General features: G+C 39.8%; 1 protein-coding gene across 3 annotated transcripts in view; it reads left to right on the top strand.

Moving 5' to 3' along the window:
* PLCXD2 (phosphatidylinositol-specific phospholipase C, X domain containing 2) overlaps window positions 1-26,504 on the top strand; it is a 170,977-nt gene that overhangs the window by 13,157 nt on the left and 131,316 nt on the right. For all 3 annotated transcript variants that reach the window (XM_011969731.1, XM_011969730.1, XM_011969729.1), the window contains exons 2-3: window positions 19,715-20,175; window positions 25,676-25,917. In XM_011969731.1, the coding sequence (XP_011825121.1) occupies window positions 19,715-20,175; window positions 25,676-25,917 (703 nt within the window). The remainder of the gene's footprint in view (window positions 1-19,714; window positions 20,176-25,675; window positions 25,918-26,504) is intronic.

Here is a 26,504-nt window from a genome sequence, read left to right as displayed (position 1 = left end):
AGTTGCATGATCTTTATTTAGTAAAAAGGTTTGCCCCTCTGTCTCTTAGTTTTTTCATCTGTAAAATTGAGATAATTATAATATCCACTTCACAAGTGCAAAGTTAGAGGAAGCACAAACCAGAAGACCACCCTCACTCTGACACCAGTTACAGGTTTGGGAGCCTTAAGAGCAGCCTTATGTTTGATAATTTGCTAGGAAGATTGACAGAACTCATTGAAAGTTGTTATACTCATAGTTACTGTTTATTGCTATGAAAGGCTACAGATCAAAATCAGCTAAAGGAAGAGGTGCATGGGACAAAGGTCAGGACATTTCCAAATGTGGAGCTTCCAGTTGTCCTCTCCCCAAGGACAGTGTTTCTTTCCTTGTATTGACGTGTGACAGTACCACACAAAGTACTGCTAACCAGGGAAGCTCACCTGAGCTTTGGTGTCCAGAATCTCTTCTGGGCTTCCACATGGCTGACATAAGTATCCAGCCCCTTCAGAGGTTAAGCCCATACCTATGTGACTCAAATCCTGCACCATAACTCACATCCTTAGACTTTCCCTTATGGCCCAAAGCTCTCAGGTAAATAAAGATACTTTGATCAGATAGGACATTCCAAGGGCTTAAGCAATTGCCTGCTGAGGACTGAGGGCAAAGACCATACCTCTCTTTGGGTAAGGTTTAAATTTTTTTACTACACAACAAAGTTACTTAAGAATTAAATAAGATAATATATACAATGTGATTACATTATTACCTAGTATGAAATAAATGTTTTATATATATACAGCTATGATTATTAAACATCCTTTTGATTACCTAATATGTACCTAATATCATAATAGCTACTGTAGGAAATTTTGAAAAAATGAACAAGATGTAGTTCATAGATCTTATCAGAGATATACAAGAGTTCAGACAAAAGCAGAATGAGGTGAGTACCGTGATAAAGAAACAAGCAAACTGTGCTGGGGCCTGGAAACGAAAAGGTTACTTCTAGATGGGGTTAAGGAACCGCCTCAGGAGAAGAGCACCTGTGAGCTTGGCTGTGAGAGATAGGTAGGATTTCAACATGAAGAGGGAAGGACATTCCAGAGACAGGGAAGCAAGTGCCCAAAATTAGAGATGAGAAAACAACGGCACCTTCAGGAAGCAGAGAAGGGCTGCCATGGTCACCTGTGGAAGTGATAGGAGAAGAAAATGGAAAAGGTAAGGAAAGACAGACAAGCCAGTTGGAGAGAGATTTTCGACATTGTACTAAGCACTTTATGCTTCGTGTTGTAGACTATAGGGAACCAGTGACAATTTTGGGCTTGAAGAAAACCGTGAAAGAAAATGCACTGTCCCTGTTATAATTCCAGTCTTTGAACACCCTCCCTTCCAATAACCCACCTTCACTTTGCCTGTCCAGTGACAATTCAGCTGAGGTATGACCTCTGTAAACAGTTCCATTATAGGACGTGGTATACCCCATTGAGACTGTTTATCTCTGCTGTATACAGCTGTTTTGTCATTTATGTATACTTGCTGTCTTGGTCAGAACGAGCACCTTATGATAAAAGTGGAGGGAAAGAAGGAGGAGGGGAGAAACATGGAATCTTGAAATATATCTACAAAGAATTTAAGCATAAAAAACAGATATTTTAAAAATCTATATTTCTAGTTAAGGAGAAACTAGGATAGGCAGGAAGCAAGTAGTAATGCCTAAGGTAAGACAAAATCTTATAACTGCATTGCAGTCTTCCAAGATGCCTCAAGGCTTTAAGAATAAGAACAAGTATAATAATAATAACAGAAACAGAAGAAGAATAGCTTGCTCATTTAACATTTATAGAGCACTTCCTAGGAGACCAATATTGCTCTGTTTGATTTATATAAAGCCAATTAATTCTTATAACAAATTAATGATGTAGATACTCCTACTATCCCCATTTTACAGATGAAGAAATTTAGTCACAGAGAGGTTAAGCAGATTGCCCCCCAAAATCCTGATAACAATACCAGAATTGTAAAAAATTAGGTCATGCCCAATTCATTAAATTGCATTTGAATAAAAGACACTCATAGAGTTGAAGACTGACCCAGTGTTGGGTTGTAACTTTAGTTTCTTTTGTTGGTTGTAATAAAGGGTAATTTTCTTTTCATCTGAGGCCATTTGCTCCCATGTCGGGACTCTAATGCATGAGCACCCATGAGGATGGTTATGTTTGAAGGACTACATGCTGACCTGTTCTGGCTGAACAAGTTACATTTTTTTTTTTCAAGACCAGACATCTAGGAGGCTTTTTATTGACTCAGAACAAAAGCAGCCCAGTGGTTTAAGTGGTCTGTGTAGTAATCACCCAGCGAGGCTCCGGCACAGAAAAAAAATCTTTCTGGCTTCTATTCTGCCTCTACACAGAAAGACCAGCATGAGGCTTTAGCAGGTGTGTAAGCTCTCAGAACGCTGGTCTTCAAGGGTGGGGTGTGTTTTCATTCACTTTCTCTGTTGGGTGTAATGTACAAATTCCCTTGAAGCCCACCATTTCATGTAATTTAAACTGCTACTTACTGGATTTTCTCTCCTCCCTTTTCCCTTTCCTCTGTCAGAACACCTAGCTTAGGCCTTTATTTACAAGAAAAAGACATCTTCTTGTTCTCGAGGGGAACTAGCTAAGAAGCTTCTCTGTATCTCAGTCATTCTTCAGTTTATCAAATGAATCTTAAAATAACCCTGCCCTAGATTGAGACCATCCTGGCTAACATGGTGAAACCCCATCTCTACTAAAACTATAAAAAAATTAGCGGGGTGGCAGGCGCCTGTAGTCCCCCCTACTCGGGAGGCTGAGGCAGGAGAATGGCGTGAACCCGGGAGGTGGAGCTTGCAGTGAGCCAAGATTGCGCCACTGCACTCCAGCCTGGGCGACAGAGCGAGACTCCATCTCTAAATAAATAATAATTAATTAAATAATGAAAAACTAAAGTAAAATAAAAACCCTGCCCTGTGAAAAATTCCAGCAAAACTAGGTAACCATAAATATTTTTTTTCGAAGTCCCAATGATAAATTCCATTAAAATGACCCACAAAATGATGAAACAGCAGCCTTTAAAGTGAAGGGCACTGTCACATAAATGCTAAACAATAAGTGAACTATTGACCAATGCATTTAATCACTGTAAGACAGACCTAAGGCCCAACAGAAATATGGGTCCTAAGAATCTGTGTGAGCAGAAAGAATGTCTCCAGCAATTTGACGAAATTCTCAGATGAGCCAAAAAGCAATAAATACCACTTTAGACTTGGGAATGATTTGCTTTTTGCAAATATGATGAGTAAAATTTACAGGCCTATTTTCTGTTTAAGTATGGTAAGTGTGAAAGAAAAATGTTATTTCTTTGCAGTGATTAATAGTCCTTCATAAATAGGGTGACAAATGCCTTAATAAGTGGAATTATCCAATTCTTAAGATAGAAGAGACCCTAGGTGTCATTTCGCTCACTTTCCTAAGTTTGCAAATGAAGAAACAGAACTCCAAGTACAAGTTTGGAAGCCCAGGTTCACGGAAGTAATCATAGCAGAACTAGCACTGGGAATCAGGCTCAGCTATGGAATTACAGACAGTTTCTTCAACTGAGAGAAGGTTAGAGTGCCCTCCTGTGTCCCTATGTAGAAATTCTTTAGGTCTTTACAAAATTTAAAATAGCTTTAATCTCTTCATCAATTTTCCTGCACTGGGGCAGGGACCAGGCATTTAGGTCCAAAGACAAACTCTGCAGTCACCATGTTATTGAAAGTACATGAGCAGTGCACTTGACTTGTTTAATCAGTAAGGACATAGAACCAATAATATCATCCCTAGAGTATCTTTGTGTACACTGAGGTCTGACAGACCTGGGTCTATGTCCCAGGCAGCCACATGCAATCTTTGCAACCCTGAGCTAGTTGCAAAACCAGTCTGAGCCTCAGTTTCCTCATCTGTAAAATGAGATCATGTAAGTAAAATGCCCAGCCTGTCATTAGGTACATAATAAGCACTCAGTAGATTGAAGTTGTTTCAGTTATTTTCAGACAAGAGCTCCCACCAGAGTTATTAAAAAAAAGTTAATGATGAAAGAGCTGAGGTAAAAACACTAGGGAGAGAAACTGAATGTCTTCAGGATGCTTTTAGTTATTGGATGAAAAGGTTTCCATGAGTTCCAGGGGCAGAAGAAAGGGAGAGAGAATTTTTAAAGAGGTATGTACTGAATATGTGATTCCTGAAAAATGAATTTCTTCTTCAGATGGGGAAATTTAAACGGACCTAAGCCACATGGCTTGACCACAGCTCTCTCTCCAAGGGAACACCTGGCACTAAGGGTCCAGCAACTTTTTTTAAAGTCTCTGTGTGAAAGAAAATATTCGAAAACCAGATTCTATTTATGTGATTGACCCAGTTTTAGAAGTCTTCATTTATTGAGGGGGTAACCATATTAAAATCAATTAAGAACAGAGGTGGAAAACACTAGCTGGATGAATCCATCCTTTGATTTTAATTTCCTTCAACTCTTCATGAAACAGGCTATCTCAGCTACAGTGTTCAGCAAAATTGCAGTAAATCAAGTCCTTTTGCCAAGTGAACTTTCAAAGGTTCCCTCCCCCTCCGACCTTAGCTAATTTTCAGTTATCCTTTCCCTACATGTGGAAGGGAGATACCGTTATTTATGATACAAGGAGACTTGACCTTTAAATGTCAGTGGAAGTGTAGAGTCTGGCCATTCTGTCTGTATCTTCCACCAGCTTACAGGAGAATTAAGGCAAATAGTCCAATAGCATGCAAATGGGGAAGAAGGAGGGGTCGAAGGAACACATCATCTATGCCACCATCTTTTTGTTATATACCAGGGAAAAGCAAAGGGAGAATTGGGCTGGCCTCTATTATCTAAATACTTATTCTAGATAGGACAATCACCAGGAGGTTTCTATAGATTATTGTACTGCAAGAGCTCATAAAAGGCTGCGCAGAGTTTGTGAGGCTTACCCCTGAGCCCCAGGGGCTTGCTTACCCTTTCCCGTAATCTGTTACCTTTAAATAAGGCAAATGCAGCACAAGGCTGAGGCATTCATTATTTATAGAAAGTTCCTCCTCAGACTCATCTATGGCTGTGGAGGAGCAGAGTCGGAGTCTCTGAGCCTCCGCAGTGACGACCTGCTGCATTCTACACTAGTGCAGTGCTATTCTGGGCAACGTGAAGCTTAAGCTGGACGCTTTGTGGTCATAAATTTTTAGTCAGCTAATGAAAAGATACTCCCGGCCTCATCCTTGAAAGTCACCTATTTGTGTGGATTATCTGAACACTACATTTTCTGGCTGTTGTAGTTACTTCAATAGTATCTGTGAAATGCTGTATTCCTGATGTTCGTCTCATTTTCTACTTCGTGCTTTTGTGACTTTATACATCATTCTCCTTCGAATGCCCCCAGATCGATATATCTTGCTTCTCGATGCTTATGTTGCTAGCTCTTTGGGTAGGGTTTTAATTCCAGTACACCGTGAAAAAAATTTGTTCATATAGGAGTCTCTTTTAAGGGGTTCATCTCAATCAGAGAGAAAGCTTTCTCTTGTACTTTCCCACCTCCTTCACCCCTTTGTGTGGTACCACCCCACTCCTCAGCTAGGTCTACCCCTGCTCGGGGACTCTGGTGCAGGCACGAGGTGAGATGAAGCCAGGAGGCAAGGTCCACAGAGCAGAGCCCCGTGAGGGATGGGGCCTCAAAACAGGGCTGAACTGAGACACGTGTGCTTCAGACAGCTTAATAATAGGCTACCCCTTCAAGTTGTCGCTTTAAAAATATTTACTCCTCATTTGGTAAAAGATGTAGAAGTGAAAGTGTTCTGCAGCTTTGAAATTTTTCTGTTAGGTTTGCCTCCTTTCCTGAGTCTCTCTTCTGAGCCCTGCAGCCCGCTCTGATCCCCCTCCCTTCCCCCGTTGATTCTCAGCCTCCTCAGCCTTCACTCCCAGCTTCTCAACCTCTCTGTCTTTCCTCAGCAGATCCACTGAGGTTTTTCCAAGAGTCTGTCTCTCCATTGGCATACCCCCTACCCACTGCTTAATACCGCTTCAAGTATGTCAAAAGCTCTTAATGCCAGAGATGAATATTGCAGTTGTGCTCAGCACACAGAAGACACTCCAGCTACCAGGATTCAGTGTGCTTAGAGGAGAGTGGGGATTAAAAATGACTTTTTTTTTTCTTATCACATGTTCACATTCAAGATAAAGAGTTTACTATGTGCACTGAAGAGCGCTTTTTTTTTTTTTTTTTTTTTTAAAAAACATCTTGCCTATTTCATAAGGAGTCCCTGGTGAAAACCTGCAGCAACTGGGACCAAATTTGCAGTGTATCTGAGCCATATCTTAACATCCCTTGTAGACTGGTCCCTCTGGTCACTGCTCTGTGGGTGTGCCCCCCAACATGGCTGTACCTGGAAGCCCATCGTCCTGGCAGAGCTGGCTGCTGTCGTGAGTCAGGAAGATGTTCTACAGGGAAGTGAGCTGGTGATGGTCTGCGTGGGAAGTCAGAGCTGGAGCCCTCCAGCTGGGCCGGTGCTCTCTGAAGGGCCAGAGAGGTGTTCTGGCATATCCTCATCACTGTCTAAGTCTGAGAGTGGACATTCATGCTGAAGGAGGAGCCGCTCCTAAATGGCTCTTCTTCCAGAAACTTGGCCTTGCTGATTTTGCCTGTATTGCCTATATGCATATTGAGACATATGTTTTCAGCCATGTGTAAAAGGAAGTAGTGGTTTCTCTAAACCTCAGGAATATATTCAGAGTTTTTAATCAGGTGAACTTGAGTGGGAATGTTTTGACTGCCTTCGTTTTAGTACATTTGAAAAAAAAAGTTGAATTTCTTAAAAATCATAAGTTATTAAAATGCAAGCACTTTTAGCGAGGTAATGTGTTTGAGGGCCTAAATCTCATGTTTTTAACCCATTTTCTAAAAAAAAAAAAATTGTTGAAACATTTTTAATAGAAATTCTATGAAGACAGGGTCTTCTGGCTTTCTGTAGATCAAATCATAAAATCTCCTTACAGTAGTCTCTTTTTATCTCAAGTCGTATGTTCCAAGGCTTCCAATGGCTGCTGAAACCATGGATAGAGCCAAACCCTATACATCCTGTGATTTTTCCTGTACATACATGCCTATGGTAAAGTTTATCAATTGAGTACAGTAACAGATTAACAGCAATAACTAGTAATACAGTAGAACAGTTATAACAATATGCCAGCATCACTGCTGTCACACTTTGGGGTCATTCTTAAGTAGAATTAGGTTTCCTGGAACACCAACATTGTGATACTGCGACAGTCATGTTTGGCCATGCTTACGTCTCTAAGAAGTCATCATTAATATTTTCAGTTTGTAGAAAACATGCAGAAAAACTTCTGAAAATATTACTGGTTCTGCTGTCTACATTAGGGAAAGATTGTCTGTTGATGGTTACATTGGTGTTTGAGTGTTTTAGTGATAACTGAGATGGCTAAGTGACTAATAGTTGAACCTCTACCAAGTAGATATACTAGACAAAGGGACGATTCACATCTTGGACTAGAAGGCCTGTGGGATGGCAAAACACTTCATCACAGTCCTCAGAATGGGGCACAATTTAAAATTTATGAATTGTTTATTTTTTAAATTTTCCATTTAATAGTTTTGGACCACAGTTGACTGTGGCTAACTGAAACTGTGGAAATTGAAACTGCAAATAAGAAGGGACTACTATATTTTCTCAGAAAAATTCAACTCTTTAAAATTGATTAACAACTCACGAGGTTGACATCTCTGAAACCCTCAAAGATGGACTGGCAGTGATGAGGGAGGAGGAGCTGTTGTTTAGCTGGACATCTCTGATTCCAGTTCCATCAGAAAGGGGCATCTGTTCTCTCTTCTTTTCCTGCTTCGGAGATGGGAACAAATTACTCTTTTTCTTGGCTTGAACACTTATATCTTTTATCTTTTTATAAGCATGATACTGCTTTCTCTTCTGCTGTTTGCACAGATTGTCTTCTGACCTAGTTGAGCCTTTACTGCTGCCCAGACACCTTCTGGTAGCTAGCATCATATGAATTACTTAGCTTTATTAAGATAAAGTGTGAGCAAAGGGTTTTTTTGGTCTTTTGTGTTTGGACACCTTTAATATCCTTTTGCTGTTGCTGGGCAGGAAAGAGTCTTTGCAGCTGAAATCTTATTAATTTGCCTAGAATATTTTTTTAGTTTATATATTTTATATTGATTAGGAAAACTAAATTTGACATTCAGTGGAATTTTATGCAGCATCAGCTATAGTGGGTAACTGGAAAGATAGCTGCACCTGGATTTTTTGCAAGCTGCCTGCATTACTTCGACCTCGCTTGACAAAGTATAGGCTAATAGAGAAAAAATATGCAAATTACAGACATGTGACCTAAAATTCAGACTGAGATAAAATAGACAAGCTTTAATTGAACACTCTGACTATTCGTTATAGAAAATACATGCACATCCAGTATATGTTTTTAGCCCAAGCTTACAATGGACCAGACCGTCTTAGTTTTGATAGAAATAATATTATTTAGGTCTTGATAAAAATTTGGAGCTTACATGGAATATAGATGACTCTTTCAAAAATGAACTCAAAATAATATTTGTATTTAAAAGAATTTTTTAGAGAATAAGTATTATCTATTAGAAGTTCTCTATTGATATTAGTAAAAATATTTCCAAATAAATGGAAAGTGGACTTTTTTCCCACTGAATAAGAGAATTTTCTGGATTTCATTTCAGATGGGCCAGTTTTAGTGCCAACATATACACATAGACATGCATATAAATACTTTGGTAACTGAGAGGAACTTAGCTCCAAACACCTCTGTAAATATTTCATCCAAACTCTTGCTGTCCAAACATTTGCTGTAACAACTTATAAGATTTATTTTATCCAGAATTCATTACCTAAATAAAAAATCCCATTGCGGAAGCTAGCAAAAACATTTAAGTTGCAGGTACACCTTGGCAAAAAGATGGAGAATGTGTTGCTTCCATAGTTCAGCTACCCTCCCAGCAGGCACGAGCTGTGCATTAGTGCTGTCAGCTTACCACATTATTGAGTGAAATGTCTTCTAAAAAAGCAAAAAGGCTGTGAATAAAACAAGCACACTCGAGAGGCCTAAAAAGAAAAATTGGGTGATAAAGCATATTGAGAGAGATGAACTAACATAAACTTGGCCATGCTTACATCTCTGAGAACTATGCATTAATATTTTCAATTTGTAGAAAAAAAATACAGAAAAATTTCTGAAAATATTACTGGTTCTGCTGTTTGTATTAGGGAAAGATTATCTGTGGATGATTACATTGGTGTTTGAGTGTTTTAATGATATTTGATATTTGAGAAAACTGATAGGGTTTTTTTGGTGGGTTGGGAAGACATTACTGTTTTTTCCATTTCAAATAATGGATCATATAGGCTTCTACTCTCAAAAAAATCTGTCATTCAACATATTTTTGGCAACAGGTTGTATTTGTTTTTCCATAAAAATCACTTGATGACATCTAATTTTATATTTTTTTAAATAAAAAGTTTAAGAATATCCTCAGAATTTTCTCTCTTATACTTTCAAATTGTGTAGTCACTGTATTTATTTCCAAGTACTGACATAGGAGCAGATTAGAGATATTAATAATTTATAATTTTAGTTTTAGTGCCAATTTGAACTTCAACTGTAGAATACTATGATCCAAACTTACTCTTTGGATGTCGATTTTGGGTGTAACCTAAAATAAATGACGTAAATTACAAACTTCGTTTTTCCTAGCCCTAAATGTTAACTGCCACAACAGATCCTCAAATATAAATATTTACTGAGGTTTCATGGCTTTATTTAGAAACCAGAATTATTTGTTTCTCAGATAGTATCATCCAAATAAAAGATGACACAAATTTCTTAATAATTAATAATAATAACATGTTTGAGCTCATTCTATTAGCCAAGGACTCCTCTGAGTGCTTGCCTGAGTTAACTCATTTAGTCTTCACAACAAACCAGTGAAGTTAGTACTGCTGTTGTCCACATTGTGCAGATAAGGAAACTGAGGCCCAGCATTTTATTCACATGACTAGTAGGCAGTAGAGCCAAGATTATGAACTCAGGCAGCCTGGCAACAGACCCTGTGCCCCTAACCACTGCGTGGACACTCCATTTAGCTTATTCAGAGCTATGGTAATTCATTCAGTTAGGTGTCAGGACTCACCATTTGTAAAGTTCTTCTTTCTTAACTAGTATCTTTCAAAAGTGCAAGTCTGGGTCCTTTGGGACTGCGTAGACAGAAAAATGATTTGTTGGTGGTCCTGGAAATTGTGAGTGAGAATACTTAAAAAGGTTACTGGAAAAGAAGGAATTCAGTGGTTCCCAACCCATTAGTGTTCTAGGGACAGGGGATGGGAATAGAACCTTCCAGTACTGGGTCACCTTGTGGATGGGAGGGAAACGTTGCTGGAGGCATTGAGAGGCAGACCAGTTAAGGTTAAAAGAGACAGGGTCAAAGGTTCTGCCCAGATAAGCCAGGAACCTCAGTCTAGGGCAGTGGTCTATCTCAACCTTTTGTTCGTAATCACTCCCCGAAGGAGTCTTTTTAGGCATTTCTATTCCTTATTTCCCCCACTCCTCCCCTGTGAAATTGTAACACTCAGATATATCTGTACTTTGTATGTAGAAGAGTAAGATTTTTTTGCCCTCTAAGAACAAATTTTTTCGATGCCAGTGCTTAGAGGCACAGATACACTGAATGGTGTCAATACACATGGGGTGGGGAGAGTGGGATCAGTGAAACACCTGGAGGAACTAATGGGCTTCAACGTTAGAAGGACTTAGAGACAGGAGAACCTAAGGGAGGTGAAGACAGGAGGTTTTCTTAAATATGTGAAGTCAGGAGTTATTTGACTTGGGGTGACCATCCTCACCTCCCCAGATGGGGAGTTTCTACCTTTTTATGCTTCACTTAACTCTTGTCTCAATCTTCCCTCCATGGTTAGAAGTGTGGTCATCCTATAATCTGAAATGCCATTGTACTGTAATGAAATGTATCATTTCATAGTGTGTGTTTTGAATTCTTTTTGTTTTATTTAGAAACCAGGTTCCCAAGAAGCTAGCTTTAAATTCTTTTTATTTGAGTTAAGAAAATGGCAACTACTCCAATTTGCAAGAAATGGGTAATGAAAGTGCTTTAACTAAAAACTAGTATGCACTCATTTGAGATCTCTAATCCCCAAATGACAGCCCTCTGAAAGAATCAAGCAGTAATTTGTGTTCCAGATAAAGAGCAAACTGATTGTGCCTGGTCTCACAAGGCCAGCTAGCTCATTTTCTCCTACCTTACCTCTCAGATAATCTAATACCACCTAGGAGGCAATAACTATAACACTGAGCAAGAATCTTGCTAACCTTTTCCCTTTCAAATCTCTCTCTTCCCGTGTGACTTTGCTGCCACAGGGACTTTATTCTGAGCTCTGTAACCCAGTGCACATCCCAATGATCCTAATCAACCTTAAGTAACCTAATCTAATCACATACTAGGAGGCATGATAAGGAAACCAAGGCCTCCCAATATTTTCTTCTTCACAAACAAGCTGTGGTGATTTCATTGTTTAAAGGGCAGGGTGTATCTTAGAACAAAAGGAGTGATAAAGAAAGCATCTACCAATATGTGGGAAAGGCACTTCACCAGCTTATTATGTGAAGGTTTGAAAGTACTAGAAGACCAACCAGAGAAGACCATGCCCAGAAGTCAGAAAACTTTTGGGAAACTATAATCTCACATTTGTGGCTGTAAGTATCAAGCCTGGGTATACATTACAATCAGCAAGAAGCTTGTCAACTTTCATCCCAGAGAGATTTTGACTTGGAAGGTTTGGGGTGAGCTCATGAGCACTGGTGGTTTTTAAAAGCGCCCCCTGCTCTGCCACCTCCCAGTGATTCTGATGTGCATCTAAGGTTGAGAATCACTGCTTTACATTATAAAGTGCTTTCATATACATGATTCAGGGTTTTTGTATGCATACAGAAAGGAAAAAGAAACATTGTTAATGACTGTTGACTATATAAGAAAATAGGAAGAAACGGGTAGTAATTGTGAAAATGAAAGGATTAGAGAAAAGTCAATTTCCAGAAACTGGAGGAAAACAATTTCACCTTTCTAAGGGCTAAAATTAGTCCTAGGCTTATAGAACATTAAGGAGGGACTTATATGTCCATATTTACTGCTATATATGGAATAGTTTTTAGATGACAACAAAATTCTCTGCCCAAAGGAGTCTGAAAACAATCATTTAGTATTTGATGCCAGTTACGTCCTAAGATCATATTACTTCTCCTCTACAAATGAAATACATTGGAGAAGAGGAGAAAAACATTTGTTGTTAGTGAAAAGGTAGGTTAGAAAATGTCATATTAATATTTCTATGTGTATTTCAGGACTGTATAGACAGACAATGTACCTCAGCAGGCTCCTAACAGCTTTCAGATAGTTATAATTAATAATTCTGCATGTGAAAGCTGGCAAATGGATGATCTTGGATATAGCTGAAGGAGAAGTAAAGCCAATGCTGGGCTCTCAGACCAGAAGGGGTGGGGTGCGGGACAGGGGAGGAATATAAAAGTCAGGTTGAAGCATGGCAGAAGTAAAGGAACTTGTGATCAAAAAGTCAGAAATTAAATTTTAAGATTTTCAATGTGAGTGATGACAACTTAGACTGGGACCAAAAGAGTGGTGGTGGCTATAACCAACAGAGTGGAGGCTAAGCTGTCATCTCCATGTCAACTAATAAGATAGAGAGGAATGATGAATCAGGTACAGAAAATAAAATCTCTAGACCATCAGTATTTAAGGCAAGAAGCTTCAGTTAATCAGCCCTTCACCCTCTGATTTCCGACTAACTAAGAATGACTAATAACAGCAATAATTGTAGTTCAGCACGTACTAAGTGTCAGTATTGTTCTAAGCACTTTGCTTACATTTCAATATTCACAATAATTTTGTGACAATAGGTACTATTGGCCCATTTGATAGATGAGGAAACAGATATGGTTTAAAAAGTAACTTACTCAATATGGGTTATAAATGCTGGGGAGAAAATATAGACATAGTTGGGGTGAAAAAATATTTTACAGAAGGTATCAGCAAAAGTGAACAGAGTCCAGAAAGAGGCCTGCCTATCTGTCTATGTTGCATACCAACAGTTTCCAGGCTATATGTAGGGGCCTGGTAAGAGATGAGTCTGAAATAATGCGTTGGCACCATATTGAAGACAAGTCTAAAACCCCAGTGTTGAGTTTGAGCTTTATTTGGAAGGCGGGAAGTGGGAGGAATGTGTCATAATCAAAGCTGTATCTTAAGAAAACTGCCTTTTGAGTATGAACAAATGAGAAAGAGTGAAAGGATCCAAATTAGGGTTTCTGTTTGGTGGTTGGTTGGTTTTTGGTACTATTTGACAGCCAATGAGTGTATCAATGAGAACAGTGGCAGTTGAAGGTTAATGAAAGAGACAGGTTTGATGTATGTTGCAAAGGTCAAATGTAAAGTTTTGGTAACTGGTTAAATGAAGACGGTGAGAGAGAGAGAAGAGTTTAAACAGAATCCAAGATTTCATGTCTGAGTGATTGGGTAACTACTGGCAGAAATTCAGGAGAGACACTTTGGGGGATGAGAGGGCCAGCAGGAGAAGCTAGACTTTGAAAATATGCACTTTGTTGTGTGAGCAGGCCGTTGGAGGCAGGCCATAGCAGAAAGATGGGAAGGTAAGTTTGCAACTTACAGGAGTCTGGGCTAGAAAGGAAGCTTTTGGTGTCATCTGCATACTGTGGTAAACTGGGGAGTGGGACTGAAGTCTCTGAAGGTGTACAAAGGAAGAGAATACAGAATAGATCCTTGGAAAACATTTAAATTTAGGGACAATAAAGAGGAGTCAGAAAAGCAGACAGAAGGTAAAGGCAGGATGGGAACACCCAGAAATATGCAGAAATATACACCGAGCACAAGGGAATGGAAGATTCCACAAACAAGCTGACTTGGCAAACCCTCATAGAAAACAAGAAGAATATGGCCATTTGAAGTAGAGAGTTGTTAGGATCAAGAGTAGCAACAGAAGGAGAGAAAGTGGACTCAGATGGAAAGGAGTGAGTGTGTCATAGCAGACAAAGGCAGCAGGACTGGCCTACACTTTCAAGAATTTGACAGCAAGGAGGAAAGAGAAGACAGTCATGTGTGGAGTAAGGCATGTAAGGAAAAGTACTTTGTTTTGTTTTAAGACAAAGGGGTACCACTTAAATATGTTCTAGACAGAGATAAAGAAGCCAAAGAGAGAGGTGAGTGAAGGTGCATAGGTAATGCCAGGTAATAGCAGCAAAGATTATTTTAGCAGCAGAAAATACAGTGGGATGAGTCCTAAGCTGTTTGCTGACCTTATCATAAACCAAACTAGAATGCATGGAGCTACTATCCCTACCAATTCCCAAGCAGCAATTCTCTTAGAGAATAAGACAAGGACTAGTAGTGCAGGGTATTTTCCTCCTCTTCTGAAGAAATGCTAGAATTTTATTCATACATTCCAGGACAGAAGGGGAAGAATCACTGTCTTTAAAGAATAAAATAATTTCCATGAGTTGTAGGGGAGTAATAGGGGAACAAACTTTGATAGTGAATTTGGATTATAAAATATTAGGATTTTCTATTTGTAAGTACTGTTGGCAGATTACGTGGTTTATAAATATTGTATGTGCAGGGAATGGGGGACATTGTTAGCCTGTTTTTCCAAAAAGAAATAATTTAATGTACTTAGGCAGTTAAATGTTATTTCACCCACTCCATATGATACAAAAGCTTTCTGGAAAAGAAATAAGTAGAAGAGGAAAAATATTGATAGTGGTTAATAAGTGATGGTTGGCTTTGGCTGCTATAGGCCTATATAGGGCAAGTGCTATAAAACATTCAGCAGTCTGCTTCATTGTTCTGTCCTGTCCTGTCCTGTAAAGGGGTTGGAGGGATGCAGGGATGGTACTGGGCACAGGAGGTCAGAAAGCATAAGGTGGGGCCAGAGAAATGAAAAGAGAACAAAGAGGTAAAAAAAGACTCTGTTCCTAGGAAATATACACGCTCTCCCTCTTCTGTGGGATGATCTGGGTACCATGTACGTCCTTGTGTATTCAGAATGATCCCTGGGGTCCCATTGCTGTCACATTTCTGCACAGTCCTCAGACACAGAGAAAAGTGTTGGAGGTTGTTAGCACATCTCCCTCTGGAGATGAAACTGGGCTCAACACCAACAGGAGAACACCAGAGGGGATTTGTCTCTCCTCCACGCTTGGATAATGGCTATTCCCTAATGCCCAGGGAAGAATTAAGTTCAGTATGTGCCTTGCACTATATTACACACTCAATCCTGAACAGCTGGGCTGTTAATGCAATTTAAAAAGAAGAGAGAACTCGCTATTCACCATCTATATCTAATGTATTCATAATAAATCTCTCAATGAGGAGGTATAAAAATTTCCTGTTGCTGTACAGCCAAAGGAAGCAGAGCATTAGGCAGGTATCCAGGGAGCCTCATTAACAGAGATAACCAATGTGGAAAATCCAGGGGGACTTGTTCCACATTTCTATTAGTAATGGCAATTTTTCTTACCTGAAATATGCTGGTAATTTTCTCACTTGCAAAATTCAATTTGCCTAAGGATGAATAAATAGGTCTTTTCTTAATACTTACTGGATAGTCTCTGTGTTCCAGATGCTACATAAAAGTAAAGCATTATTTGTCATTTTTTTTTCCTTTTTCACTTTATTTCTTAGGAAACAAAACACTGAAGTCATCACAGAATTATTTGTTTTCAAGAAAATTGAAATAATATAAAATGGTAGTGTTCTGTAAAATTTTGCATTATGTGTGAAATACCTGCACTAAAATTTAGAAAAATGGAAAATGGATGACAGTGAATGAGTATGAATACAGGAATTCTGATGGTAATATGGGGGGTAGTGGTTAAGAACAAGGTTAGTAGTACCAAAGCAAAGGCATTTTCCTTCTAGATTTTACTTGCAAAGTGAAGCCACCTCTGTGGAGTCCCTCACCTCAGAGCCAGTCACAGCACTCACCAGATTAGCTTCTGCACGAGTTAGTGGACGATAGACATAAGAATGATTCACCCTGGATAGAACCAATAACTAAAATGAAAGATATTTGCTAAATAAGATGATTTTCATCTAGAAATAGTTACTGTTGAAATATTTTCTCACTATAATTAGGAATGTGCCTATGGTGGTCCCTCATACTTCAGAAAAAGATAATCTCTGTCTAGGGGGATTCATGCTTTCTTTCTCACACACCCTGCCCTTTTATTTTTAGTTGACAGTAATAATTGCACATATTTATGGGATACAGAATGATATTTCAATACATGTATACAATGTATAATGATCAAATTGGTGTAATTGGTATAACCATCACCTCAAACATTTATCATTTCTTTGTGTTGTGAACACTCAGAATCCTCTCTTCTAGCTCTCTGAAAGTATATAGTAAATTATAGTCAACCATATTCATCCTACAGTGCTGCAAAACACCAGACTTCATTCCTCCTATCTGGCAACATTTTTTTTTTTTTTTTTGAAAGAGAGTCTAGCCATCACCCAGGCTGGAGTGCAGTGGCGCCATCTCAGCTCACTGCAACCTCTGCCTCCTGGGTTCAAGTAATGCTCACGCCTCAGCCTCCCAAGTAGCTGGTACTACGGGCATGCACCACCACACCTGGCTAATTTTTGTATTTTTTTAAGGTAGAGACAGGGTTTCATCATATTGGCCAGGCTAGTCTCGAACTCCTGACCTGAAGTGATCTGCCCACCTCGGCCTCCCAAAGTACTGGGATTACAGGCATGAGCCACCATGCCCGGTCCTAGCATAATTCTGTATCTGCTAACCAGCCTCTCTATCCTACCCTCTCGGCTACCCTTCCCAGTCTAATACCCACAGTTCTACTCTCTACTTCCATGAACTTCAAAAGCTTTTTGAGTCCCCACGTATGAGTGACAATATGTAATATTTATCTTTCTGTGCCTGACTTATTTTGCTGAACATAATGTCCCCAGGCTTATTTGTGTTGCTGTGAATGGCAGGATATCATTCTTTTTTATGGATGAATAGTATTCCAGTGTATGTTTATGCCACATTTTTTATGCATTCATTTGTTGATGAATATTTAGGTTGATGTCATATCTTCACTATTGTGAATAGTGCTACAGTAAACATGGGGGTGCAGGTATCCCTTTGATATACAGCTTTTCTTTCCTTTGGTTACATACCTATTATTGGAGTTGCTGGATTGTATAGTAGTTCTACATTTAGTTTTTTCAGTAACGCCTATACTGTCTTCCATAATGACTGTACTACTTGACATTTCCACCAATAGTTACATACATCTCCACAGTTTCACCAGCATTTGTTATTTTTGTCTTTTTTTTTTTTTTTTTTTTTTTTTAATAAAATTGCCATTGTAACTGGGCAGGGATGATACCTCATTGTGGTTTTGATTTGCATTTCCTTGATGATTAGTGACATAGAGCATTGCTTCCTATGTTTGCTTACTATTTATATGGTGGTTGTGGTGGTGGTGGTGTTGTTTTAGACAGGGTCTTACTCTGACCCAGGCTGGAGTGCAGTGGTACGATGTTCGTCGTTCACTTCAGCCTCAACCTCCTGGGCTCAAGCAATCCTCCCACCTCAGCTTCCTGAGTAGCAGGTGTGCACCACCACTCCTGGCTCCTGTTTTTGTATTTTTTGTAGAGATAGGGTTTCACACATGTTGCCTAGGGTGGTCTCAAACTTCTGGACTCAAGTGATCCAACGGCCTCAGCCTCCTAAAGTGCTGGACTCACAGTCATGAGCTACCATGCCCATCTGTGTGTCTTCTTTTTGAGAAATGTCTATTTAATTCTTTTGTCCTCTTTTTAATTTGATTATTTCATTTTCTTGCTGTTGAGTTGTTTGAATTCCTTGGATATTCTGGATATTAGTTCTTTATAAGATGAATAGTTTGTAAATATTTGCTCCCGTTCTACAGGTTGTCTTTTCACTCTTGATTGTTTCCTTTGATAGTGTAGACACTTTTTCAGTTTGATATAGTCCCATTTGTCTACTTTTGTTTTTGTTGCCTGTGTGTTTGAAGTCTTAGCTATGAAACCTTTGCCTAGACCAATGTCTTGAAGCATTTGTTCTATGTTTCATTATAGTAAAGTTAAACAATAAAAGAAGAAGAAAGGAACAAAGAATATACAAAGTAATTAGAAAATAATTAACAAAATGACAAGGAGTAAGTCCTCATCTATCAATAATAGCCTTAAATGTAAATGGTTTAAATTCCCCAATTAAAACATATGGACTGGCTGAATGGATTTTAAAAGAAAAAAAAAAAAAGACACAACTATATACTGCCCACAAAAAACTCACTTCACCTGTAAAGGCACACTTTACAGTCTACTGAAAGTGAGGGATGGAAAAAAAATATCCCACACAAATGGAAATCAAAAGTGTGCAAATTAGCTATATTTATTTTAGGCAAAATAGACTTTAAGGCAAAAAAAAAAAACACAAAAAGAGACAAAGAAGGTCATTACATAATGATAAAGGGATCAGTTCAGCAAGAGGATATAACAATTGTAAATATATATACATCTAACACCAGAGCACCTAGATATATGAAGCAAATATTATTAGAGCTAAATAGGTAGACCTAGTAGAATAATAGTTGCAGACTTCTTCAGCATTGGACAGATGGATTATCTAGAAAGAAAATCAACAAAGAAACGTCAGACTTAATCTGCACTATAGACCCAACCGGCATAACAGACATTTACAAAACATTTCATCCTATCCCTTTGTTAAGACAGAGGAACAGAATGTGCATTTGGACCATTTAATAGCAGTTTTGGCTCATTAAGGTACGAATCCAAAAAGAGGAACATATTAACTAAACTGTGTCGAGCCCATCAAAATGGTTAGCTGATCTGTCAATAAATCATTCCTACTGACTCTGACTTTTACAATAGTAAAATAATATATATAATTTTTTATATGTTTTAAAAACATAAAAAGAAAGTAAGTTGGGTTTCTTGAAATTCTGCCTTTCCTAGAATTTAAATCACTTTCTCAGCATTATTGAGATAGACACAGTGTTTTCATATCCTCTGTTTCAATGATGGCATGAATAAAGTGGATATACCACAATGAAGCATTCTTCTATAAGAGACACTTAAGCATTATCTCCAGTTTGTCTCTATTATGAATATTCTTTGGCAGACATCTTTGTTTTCCTGAATGTTAGAGTTTATTTCCTCAGAATAGCTTTCCTGAAATGAAATTACTAGAGCAAATTGTATGAATATTTTAAAGCCCCTATTTTCAGCATATTTCTAAATAGCTTTGCAAAAGGTTATTTATTAATTTATCTTACGCCAGCAAAATATATGAAAACTATAGTATTACCCCAGGCTTAACAAGCTGCAGCATTACTTTTCTTTGTGTTTATTTTATTCCTAGCAAGCTTGGCAAATTTTGCTACTATTCATTTGCAGTTTTAGTGTGTGTATTTGGTTCTTAATTTTTTGTTTGTTTGTTTTCTCATCAATTGGCTTATTTTTCCCAGCTCCCATCTCATCTGCTTTCCTCACCTTTATTCCTTTGTACAGGCTCACATGATTCATTCAGCTACTGGGTGGATGAAAAGTCCCCAGTGGGGCCTGACCAAACCCAAGCTATCAAACGCCTCGCCAGGATCTCCTTGGTGAAGAAGCTAATGAAGAAGTGGTCTATGACTCAGAACCTGACATTTCGGGAACAGCTGGAAGCTGGGATCCGCTACTTTGACCTGCGTGTGTCTTCCAAACCAGGGGATGCCGACCAGGAGATCTACTTCATCCATGGGCTTTTTGGCATCAAGGTCTGGGATGGGCTGATGGAAATTGACTCGTTTCTTACACAGCACCCCCAAGAGATTATCTTCCTGGATTTCAACCACTTCTATGCCATGGATGAGACCCATCACAAATGCCTGGTTCTCCGGATCCAGGAGGCCTTTGGAAACAAGCTATGCCCAGCCTGCAGTGTGGAAAGTTTGACGCTGCGAACTCTGTGGGAGAAGAACTGCCAGGTAGGAGGGAAGGAGAGATAAGCTTCCAAGGACAAGAACTTACCTCTTCCAGCTTTTCCCGAATTGCCGTCTGTAAAATCACTCAATCCAGGGCTCTTAGGCTGGAGAGTGGATTGTTTGGAACATTAAACATACACAAACTAGTTCCTGGGCTCTAGGATAGGTTCAAGGGCTAGGGCTAACCCCTGCCAAATACCTAAGGCTTGTCCAGCAAACTGTTTGCCATCTAATTGACTTTTAGTGGCCTGGCCAGAGCCAACCAAGGCAAAGTTGCAAAATTGGGCCAGTAGGTCATTCCCGTTCTCTATTTCCTGAGGTCCATTTTTACCCTTCTAGTTTCCCTCAGGGATAGTCTGTTCCATCTTGCCTTCAACTCAGTGTCAGATAATCCCGGCCAAGGTATTGACTGATTAGGAAAAGTATTAGCTGACTGAAACATAGTGATTCATCTCAGGAGTGTTAATATTATAAAAGTATTTGGGTCTTAGAGGGAGAGAGAGTTAAGGAAGGAAGAGCCTGTTGAAGGGGCTCCAGCCCAGGAGAGCATTCCGTAGTCTGCTTAAGTTGAGAAGAGCCTCCCAGCCTAGGACCATGAGGGACATGCTCAGGAAGAGGAATGTGGGCCTCAGATGTATTCCATTCTGATCCCAAAGGATGACAGTAGGAGAAAAGAGCTTCAGGAAAGTGTTTAATTTACACTCTCTTAAAAAAAAAAAAAAAAAAGATGTATCTCTCATTTAAAGTTACTCACTTGCTCAGCAGATGCATTAACCAAAACATCTTTAAGAGGCAGATATTTTTTAACTCAAGGAGGAGCTTTTGATTAAAAATAGTTTAAAGGTTATTCGCTTGAAAATATTTATTAAACACCAGGTATGTGCCAAGTAACCTCTAAGGACTAGGGATAAATTAGTAAATAAAACAGACAAAGATACCTTGCCCTAATGGAGCTATCATTCTGGTGGAGGGAGACAGATCATAGATAACAGAGATAATAAACATACATATATGTGTGTGTATATGTCTTTGTGTCACGTATATACATATATGTATATTCTCAGACACACATATATACATATATGTATATTTATTCTCTCTCTCCATATGTGTGTGTATACACACACACACACACACGTTAAGTGTTAGAAAGTGATAAGAGCTATGGAAAACGAAAAGGTCAAGCATGGTAAGAGGGAACCAGGATTCTGTGGGTTGGAGGATTGGTTGAAATGTTTAAAAGGTTGATCAGGAGAACCTTCATTGAAAAAAAATGACATTTGAAGGGGTTAATCACATGCATATTTGGGGGCAGAAGAAGCAGCCAGTGCAGAGGCCCAAAAGCAGGAGTGTCCCTGCCATCTTTGAGGAAAAGGAGCATGCGGTGTGGCTGGAGAGCAGGTGATGACAGAGCAGTGAGAGGAGGTCAAAGAGGTGACTGGTGGTCATGTGAGCCTAGAAGGCCCTGTGAAGACCCTTGCCTTCACTCACTCTAAGCGAGGAGAGTTCTGGCACAGGATGTTGTGGCCTGATTTAGGTCTTAATCAGATCTCTCAGGTTGCAGTGCTAGGAAGAGGCCAAGGCAGGGGGATCCGGCAGAAGTAAGGAACCCAGTGAGACTGTTAGTGGCAAGTGGTCAGATTTTGCATCTGTCAGAAGATAGAGGCGACGGGGTTTCCTAATGGACGCAATTTGAGGTATGAAAGAACGTGAGGATTCACGGATGATTCCCAGGCTTGGCCTGAATAACTGGAACTACCAAGTTGTTTTTGCACACCCTGAGAAGTTCTAAATGTCTTTGACACCATAGAGGCTTCACGAGTTCACTCTTAGTATCTGCTAAAATCTATCTAAACCAGTTTCTCCACTAAGACTTTTGTAAGTGATATTTTGCTAAATATTTATCACACATCTATCCCATAAGAGTAAGTTTATATCTGTTCATGTCTAACTTGGAGAGACGTTTTTCCCAGTGGAATTTCTCTCTTACAATATGAGATAATAGTAACAACAACTAACGTTTATTGGACCTTTACAATGAGCTAGGTACATGGATTAACTCATTTGATCTTCTCAGTGACACCATGAGATGGGTACTTTGTTATTGTCTCCATTTTACAGATGAGGAAACTGAGGTATGGAGACACTAAGTAACTCGCCCAAGAAAAAAATGGGCAAATTTAAAAATCCTGGTTAGTGAGAACCAGGATCCAGTCACATTCTTTCTGGCTTTCCAGAGTTCCTACAGCTTCTCATGCTCCCCGAGGGGTATTTAGGCACATTGGTGTTTTTCAGAACTGGTGTTGTATATTAGGCTAATGAAATACATGGCTTTTATTAATGAGCTGCTATTATCAGAAGATCTCAGAGAATTAGCAGAATGGGAGAAAGGGATGGAGAGCTTTGGAATTTGGGGATTCTGTAAGGTTAAATGTGAGTACAGATATAATTTTATACACGGCCAGGATTGAGAAGGGTTGACATATTGCATAGTAAACTGCTTACAAATCTGCAGGAGTAACGGGTATCTTCAGGAATAAAGAATAGTGCAGGCAGTGAATTTCTAACAGTAGAGTGATGATCTATCATAGTTTTTTAAGCAGTTTTTTAACCGTATTATACAACTACAAATACTTCTAAAGTGATGAAGGAAAGACACTGTGATGATATCTCAGAAAAAAGGGAGAGCATCATCAGTTTAAATCTTAAGATCCCCCTGTGCTCCTTTCTTTCCCTTGTTATTCCTGCCACATCTCTTCTTAAAAGCGAAACAGGCCGGGCGTGGTGGCTCATGCCTATAATCCCAACACTTTAGGAGGCCAAGGCGGATCATCTGAGGTCAGGAGTTCAAAAGCAGCCTGGCCAACATGGTGAAACCCCATCTCTACTAAAAATACAAAAATTAGCTGGGCATGGTGGCATGCGCCTGTAATCCCAGCTACTCAGGAAGCTGAGACAAGATAATGGCTTGAACCCAGGAGGCAGATGTTTCAGGGAGCTGAGATCATGCCATTGCACTCCAGCCTGGCCGACCAGAGTGAAACTCCGGCTCAAAAAAGAAAAAAAAAAAAAGCTAAACAAAGAGATTTCAAACAGAGGCACCAGTCATCCCTGCTACTGCCAGGGCAGAGTTAAACTTTAAATATTCTTCATGTAATGAGCTGCCTCACATGTAACCCCCTGCATATTTTATTACTACAATTTAGTAGAAAGAAGTATGCTACCATTCAGTCAAATTTCATTTACTTAACATGCAATTACATCATAGGTATATATTTATTTGTACATTAGTGGCTATGGGTTTTGAGGGTACAATGAGTTGGAAGATTTAATCTACATCTTGGAAGTATTTAGGATCTTAATGAAATGGTAAGAGTACATAACACTAGAGAATACAAAACAACTGATAGACAATTGCACGATAAAAGTGCCTCAAATGTTCTGTACTATATGAAGAAGGGGATTTTGTAATAAATCAGTTGAAAAGTAGAACGTAGCATTAAGTCTGTATCCCAGAGGCTCCAAGTAAAAGAATGACCAAAATAAGAGGAGGTTCGTCAAGGAATCATTCTTGAAGGAAATGAGATTTTTAATCTGAGTCTCAAGAGAAAAACTGAACATGAACCACTGAGCTAGAGGGGAGAGTATTTCAGAGAAAAACACAGCAGGCAGAGTTGGGGGCGGGGGGCAGGTGTGAAACACAGGCCCTGAGTGAGAGTCACCTGTAGAGTGAGAGTTGGTTTGCAAGGCCAGCCTCCCCCTGTAAACAGAAATTCTCCCTGTAACCTTTAGAGTCAGATTGCTCAAGAAGGCTCTTGGAGAAAGGCATAAAGACCCTTTTGGATAATTTGTGCTTTATGCACTTTTTCCAAGGCAGAGTAAAGAATGGCACAGTCCTCTCGTTCCCTGACAGGCAGCCCAGGGGCAGGCAGCAGGCACAGGGCATGTCTAGCAGGTCCTGTCACAGGACCGCACCACCTCCCACCTCTCCCACGTCCACTGCACAGGACGGCTTTCCTCACAGCCCCCAGCCTTACCACCTGGCCAATTACACCGCTACAAGGAAATCCTCCCCTTCCCCCAGGCAATCTGCTTATCATGAGCCTGTGATTAACCTCATTAACACACTGCGTTTACCACAGACGTCATTAGCAGTCAGACATGACTCAAAACCATTAAAAACAACAAGAACAGCCATTACCCAGTTCAGTGCAACCAGCCTGGTGCACCCCAGCTCTGGGCCTCGGGGAGCAGTTAGTCAGGCACCTTAGTCACGAGCTAAATGCACACCGGAAATGAGGCTGACATCCAGACCTCTTGTTCTCGGGTGCCTGGAGGATTACCCTCTGTGGCCAGCTATCCGGGGATGGCAGTCCAGGCCTCGTGAGCATGTGCAGGGCATTCCTCCAGGAAAAGATCACTGGTGCCTGGGACAGGGAAAAATATATTCCTTTAGAAACCTTCACAGCAGAGCTCTGAATTGGGACGATCAAAATAGCAGTTTCCTATCCCACAGCTGCCTCCCAGAAACTAATTAATGCTGTGGATGTAGCTTGCTAATTATTTTCAACATCACCACCATCCTGAGCGGTCTCTGTGGAGACCAGTTGCCTCTGCAAAGTCTCCCCTGACTCAAGTGGCACGCTCCCCACTCTCCTGGGAAGGGCAGTTCCAGGCAGGGCCAGCACACACGATCGAAAGTCTGTTTTCCCACAAATTAGTTCAGTTTTTTCTTTCAACTCCAAAAGCTGTCAATTTTGTAGTTACAGGAGACATAACTTCTAGACAGCACTTGCTGCTCGGTCTGAGAGTTCTCAGCCTGAGGTCCAAAGCTTTCCCGGGGGATATGAGGGTAGAATTTAAGAAGTCTTTAAATTTGGATGGGAAACAAAGTACGTATTCATTTTTACTAAAATTGAACTGAAAGTTAGTATACCCATTGATTATGAGGGCAGGCGGTGACCCACAGCAATCTTCGCCCTGCCTGATATTTATCTCCCTAGATGCGTCCGTCTCACATTTCGGTTATCGCAGGTATCCGAGATACCACTTATGCTCATCACTAACTCAGTTACTGGACTTATTAGACTTATACAACAAAATATGTCTACTGAATGCATTTATCATGCAGCACATACATTAATTTATTACAAACTTACTTAATATATTGATTGCTATATTTCCATATCATAGATTTTCTTTGTAATCCTGTATATTTTATGCATTCATTTAAAATGTGATTCTGAGAAGGGGGCCCATGATTTTAGTATACTTCCAAAGGCATTTATGCTAAAAAAAAGTTAAGAATTTTTGAGTCAGACATGTGGCAAGTGCTCTGTAAATCTTCGCTGATTTCCTAAAAATATATATTAATATAAACAGTTCTTGACTTTCCACATGATTATATTTTCTTGCCTTTTTCCTAGCAATCCATGTAAAATGAAGGAGTTAACATTCAGCATTTTTATGGATTGCTCTCCTTTTTGTGTTTTGAATATTTCAGGTTCTTATTTTCTACCACTGTCCCTTCTACAAGCAGTATCCCTTTCTGTGGCCAGGAAAGAAGATTCCAGCGCCCTGGGCAAACACCACAAGTGTGCGCAAACTAATCCTCTTCTTGGAGACCACTCTGAGTGAGCGGGCCCCACGGGGCTCCTTCCACGTCTCCCAAGCGATCCTCACCCCCAGAGTGAAGACCATCGCCCGGGGCTTGGTTGGGGGCCTCAAGAACACGCTGGTTCATAGGTAAGAATTTGCTTCCACCCTACAAGGAAAGCTTTTTAAAAAACATTTATCTTGATCCTATTCTGAGTAAATAGCAACAAAGTCATGTAGTCTGAGGATTTAGAAAAACAACAAAACAAGCAAAATCTTTATATTTGAGAAAACCATGCAGTTGAGGTGGATTGTATTAACAAAGGATCTCTAAACACTTTGTTCATAAGTACACATCATACCATAAATACTGTACTCTCTAAATTTTGCTATAAGGCAAAGCACAGTGAGCCAACACCACATCTGTTCATTACTGGCACCTGGCCACATGTGGTCCTGCCTATGCCTAGCAGCTGGCCCAGGCACTCATTTAAGAAGCATTAAATGTAGACCGCTGTCCTAGGTGCTAAGGATTCAGAGCTGGCCCTTCAAGAATTTGTTCTCCTTTCCTTGGTGACCATAAGTCACTGAAGAAGCAGCTTAGGATGCCACCCACCATGCCCATGCTGTAGCTTCAAATACTTCCTCAGGGCAGAATGGAGCCTGGCTGTACAATTAGGTAGGAGAAGCTTCAGGAATTTTGTATCAGATGGTGTTCCTTATCCTGGACACCAATG

This window comes from Mandrillus leucophaeus, unplaced genomic scaffold (assembly GCF_000951045.1).
Source record: "Mandrillus leucophaeus isolate KB7577 unplaced genomic scaffold, Mleu.le_1.0 Scaffold900, whole genome shotgun sequence".
Classification (NCBI taxonomy): Eukaryota; Metazoa; Chordata; class Mammalia; order Primates; family Cercopithecidae; genus Mandrillus; species Mandrillus leucophaeus.
The sequence above is the reverse complement of the archived record's forward strand: the minus strand, read 5'-3'. Positions and strand labels throughout refer to the sequence as shown.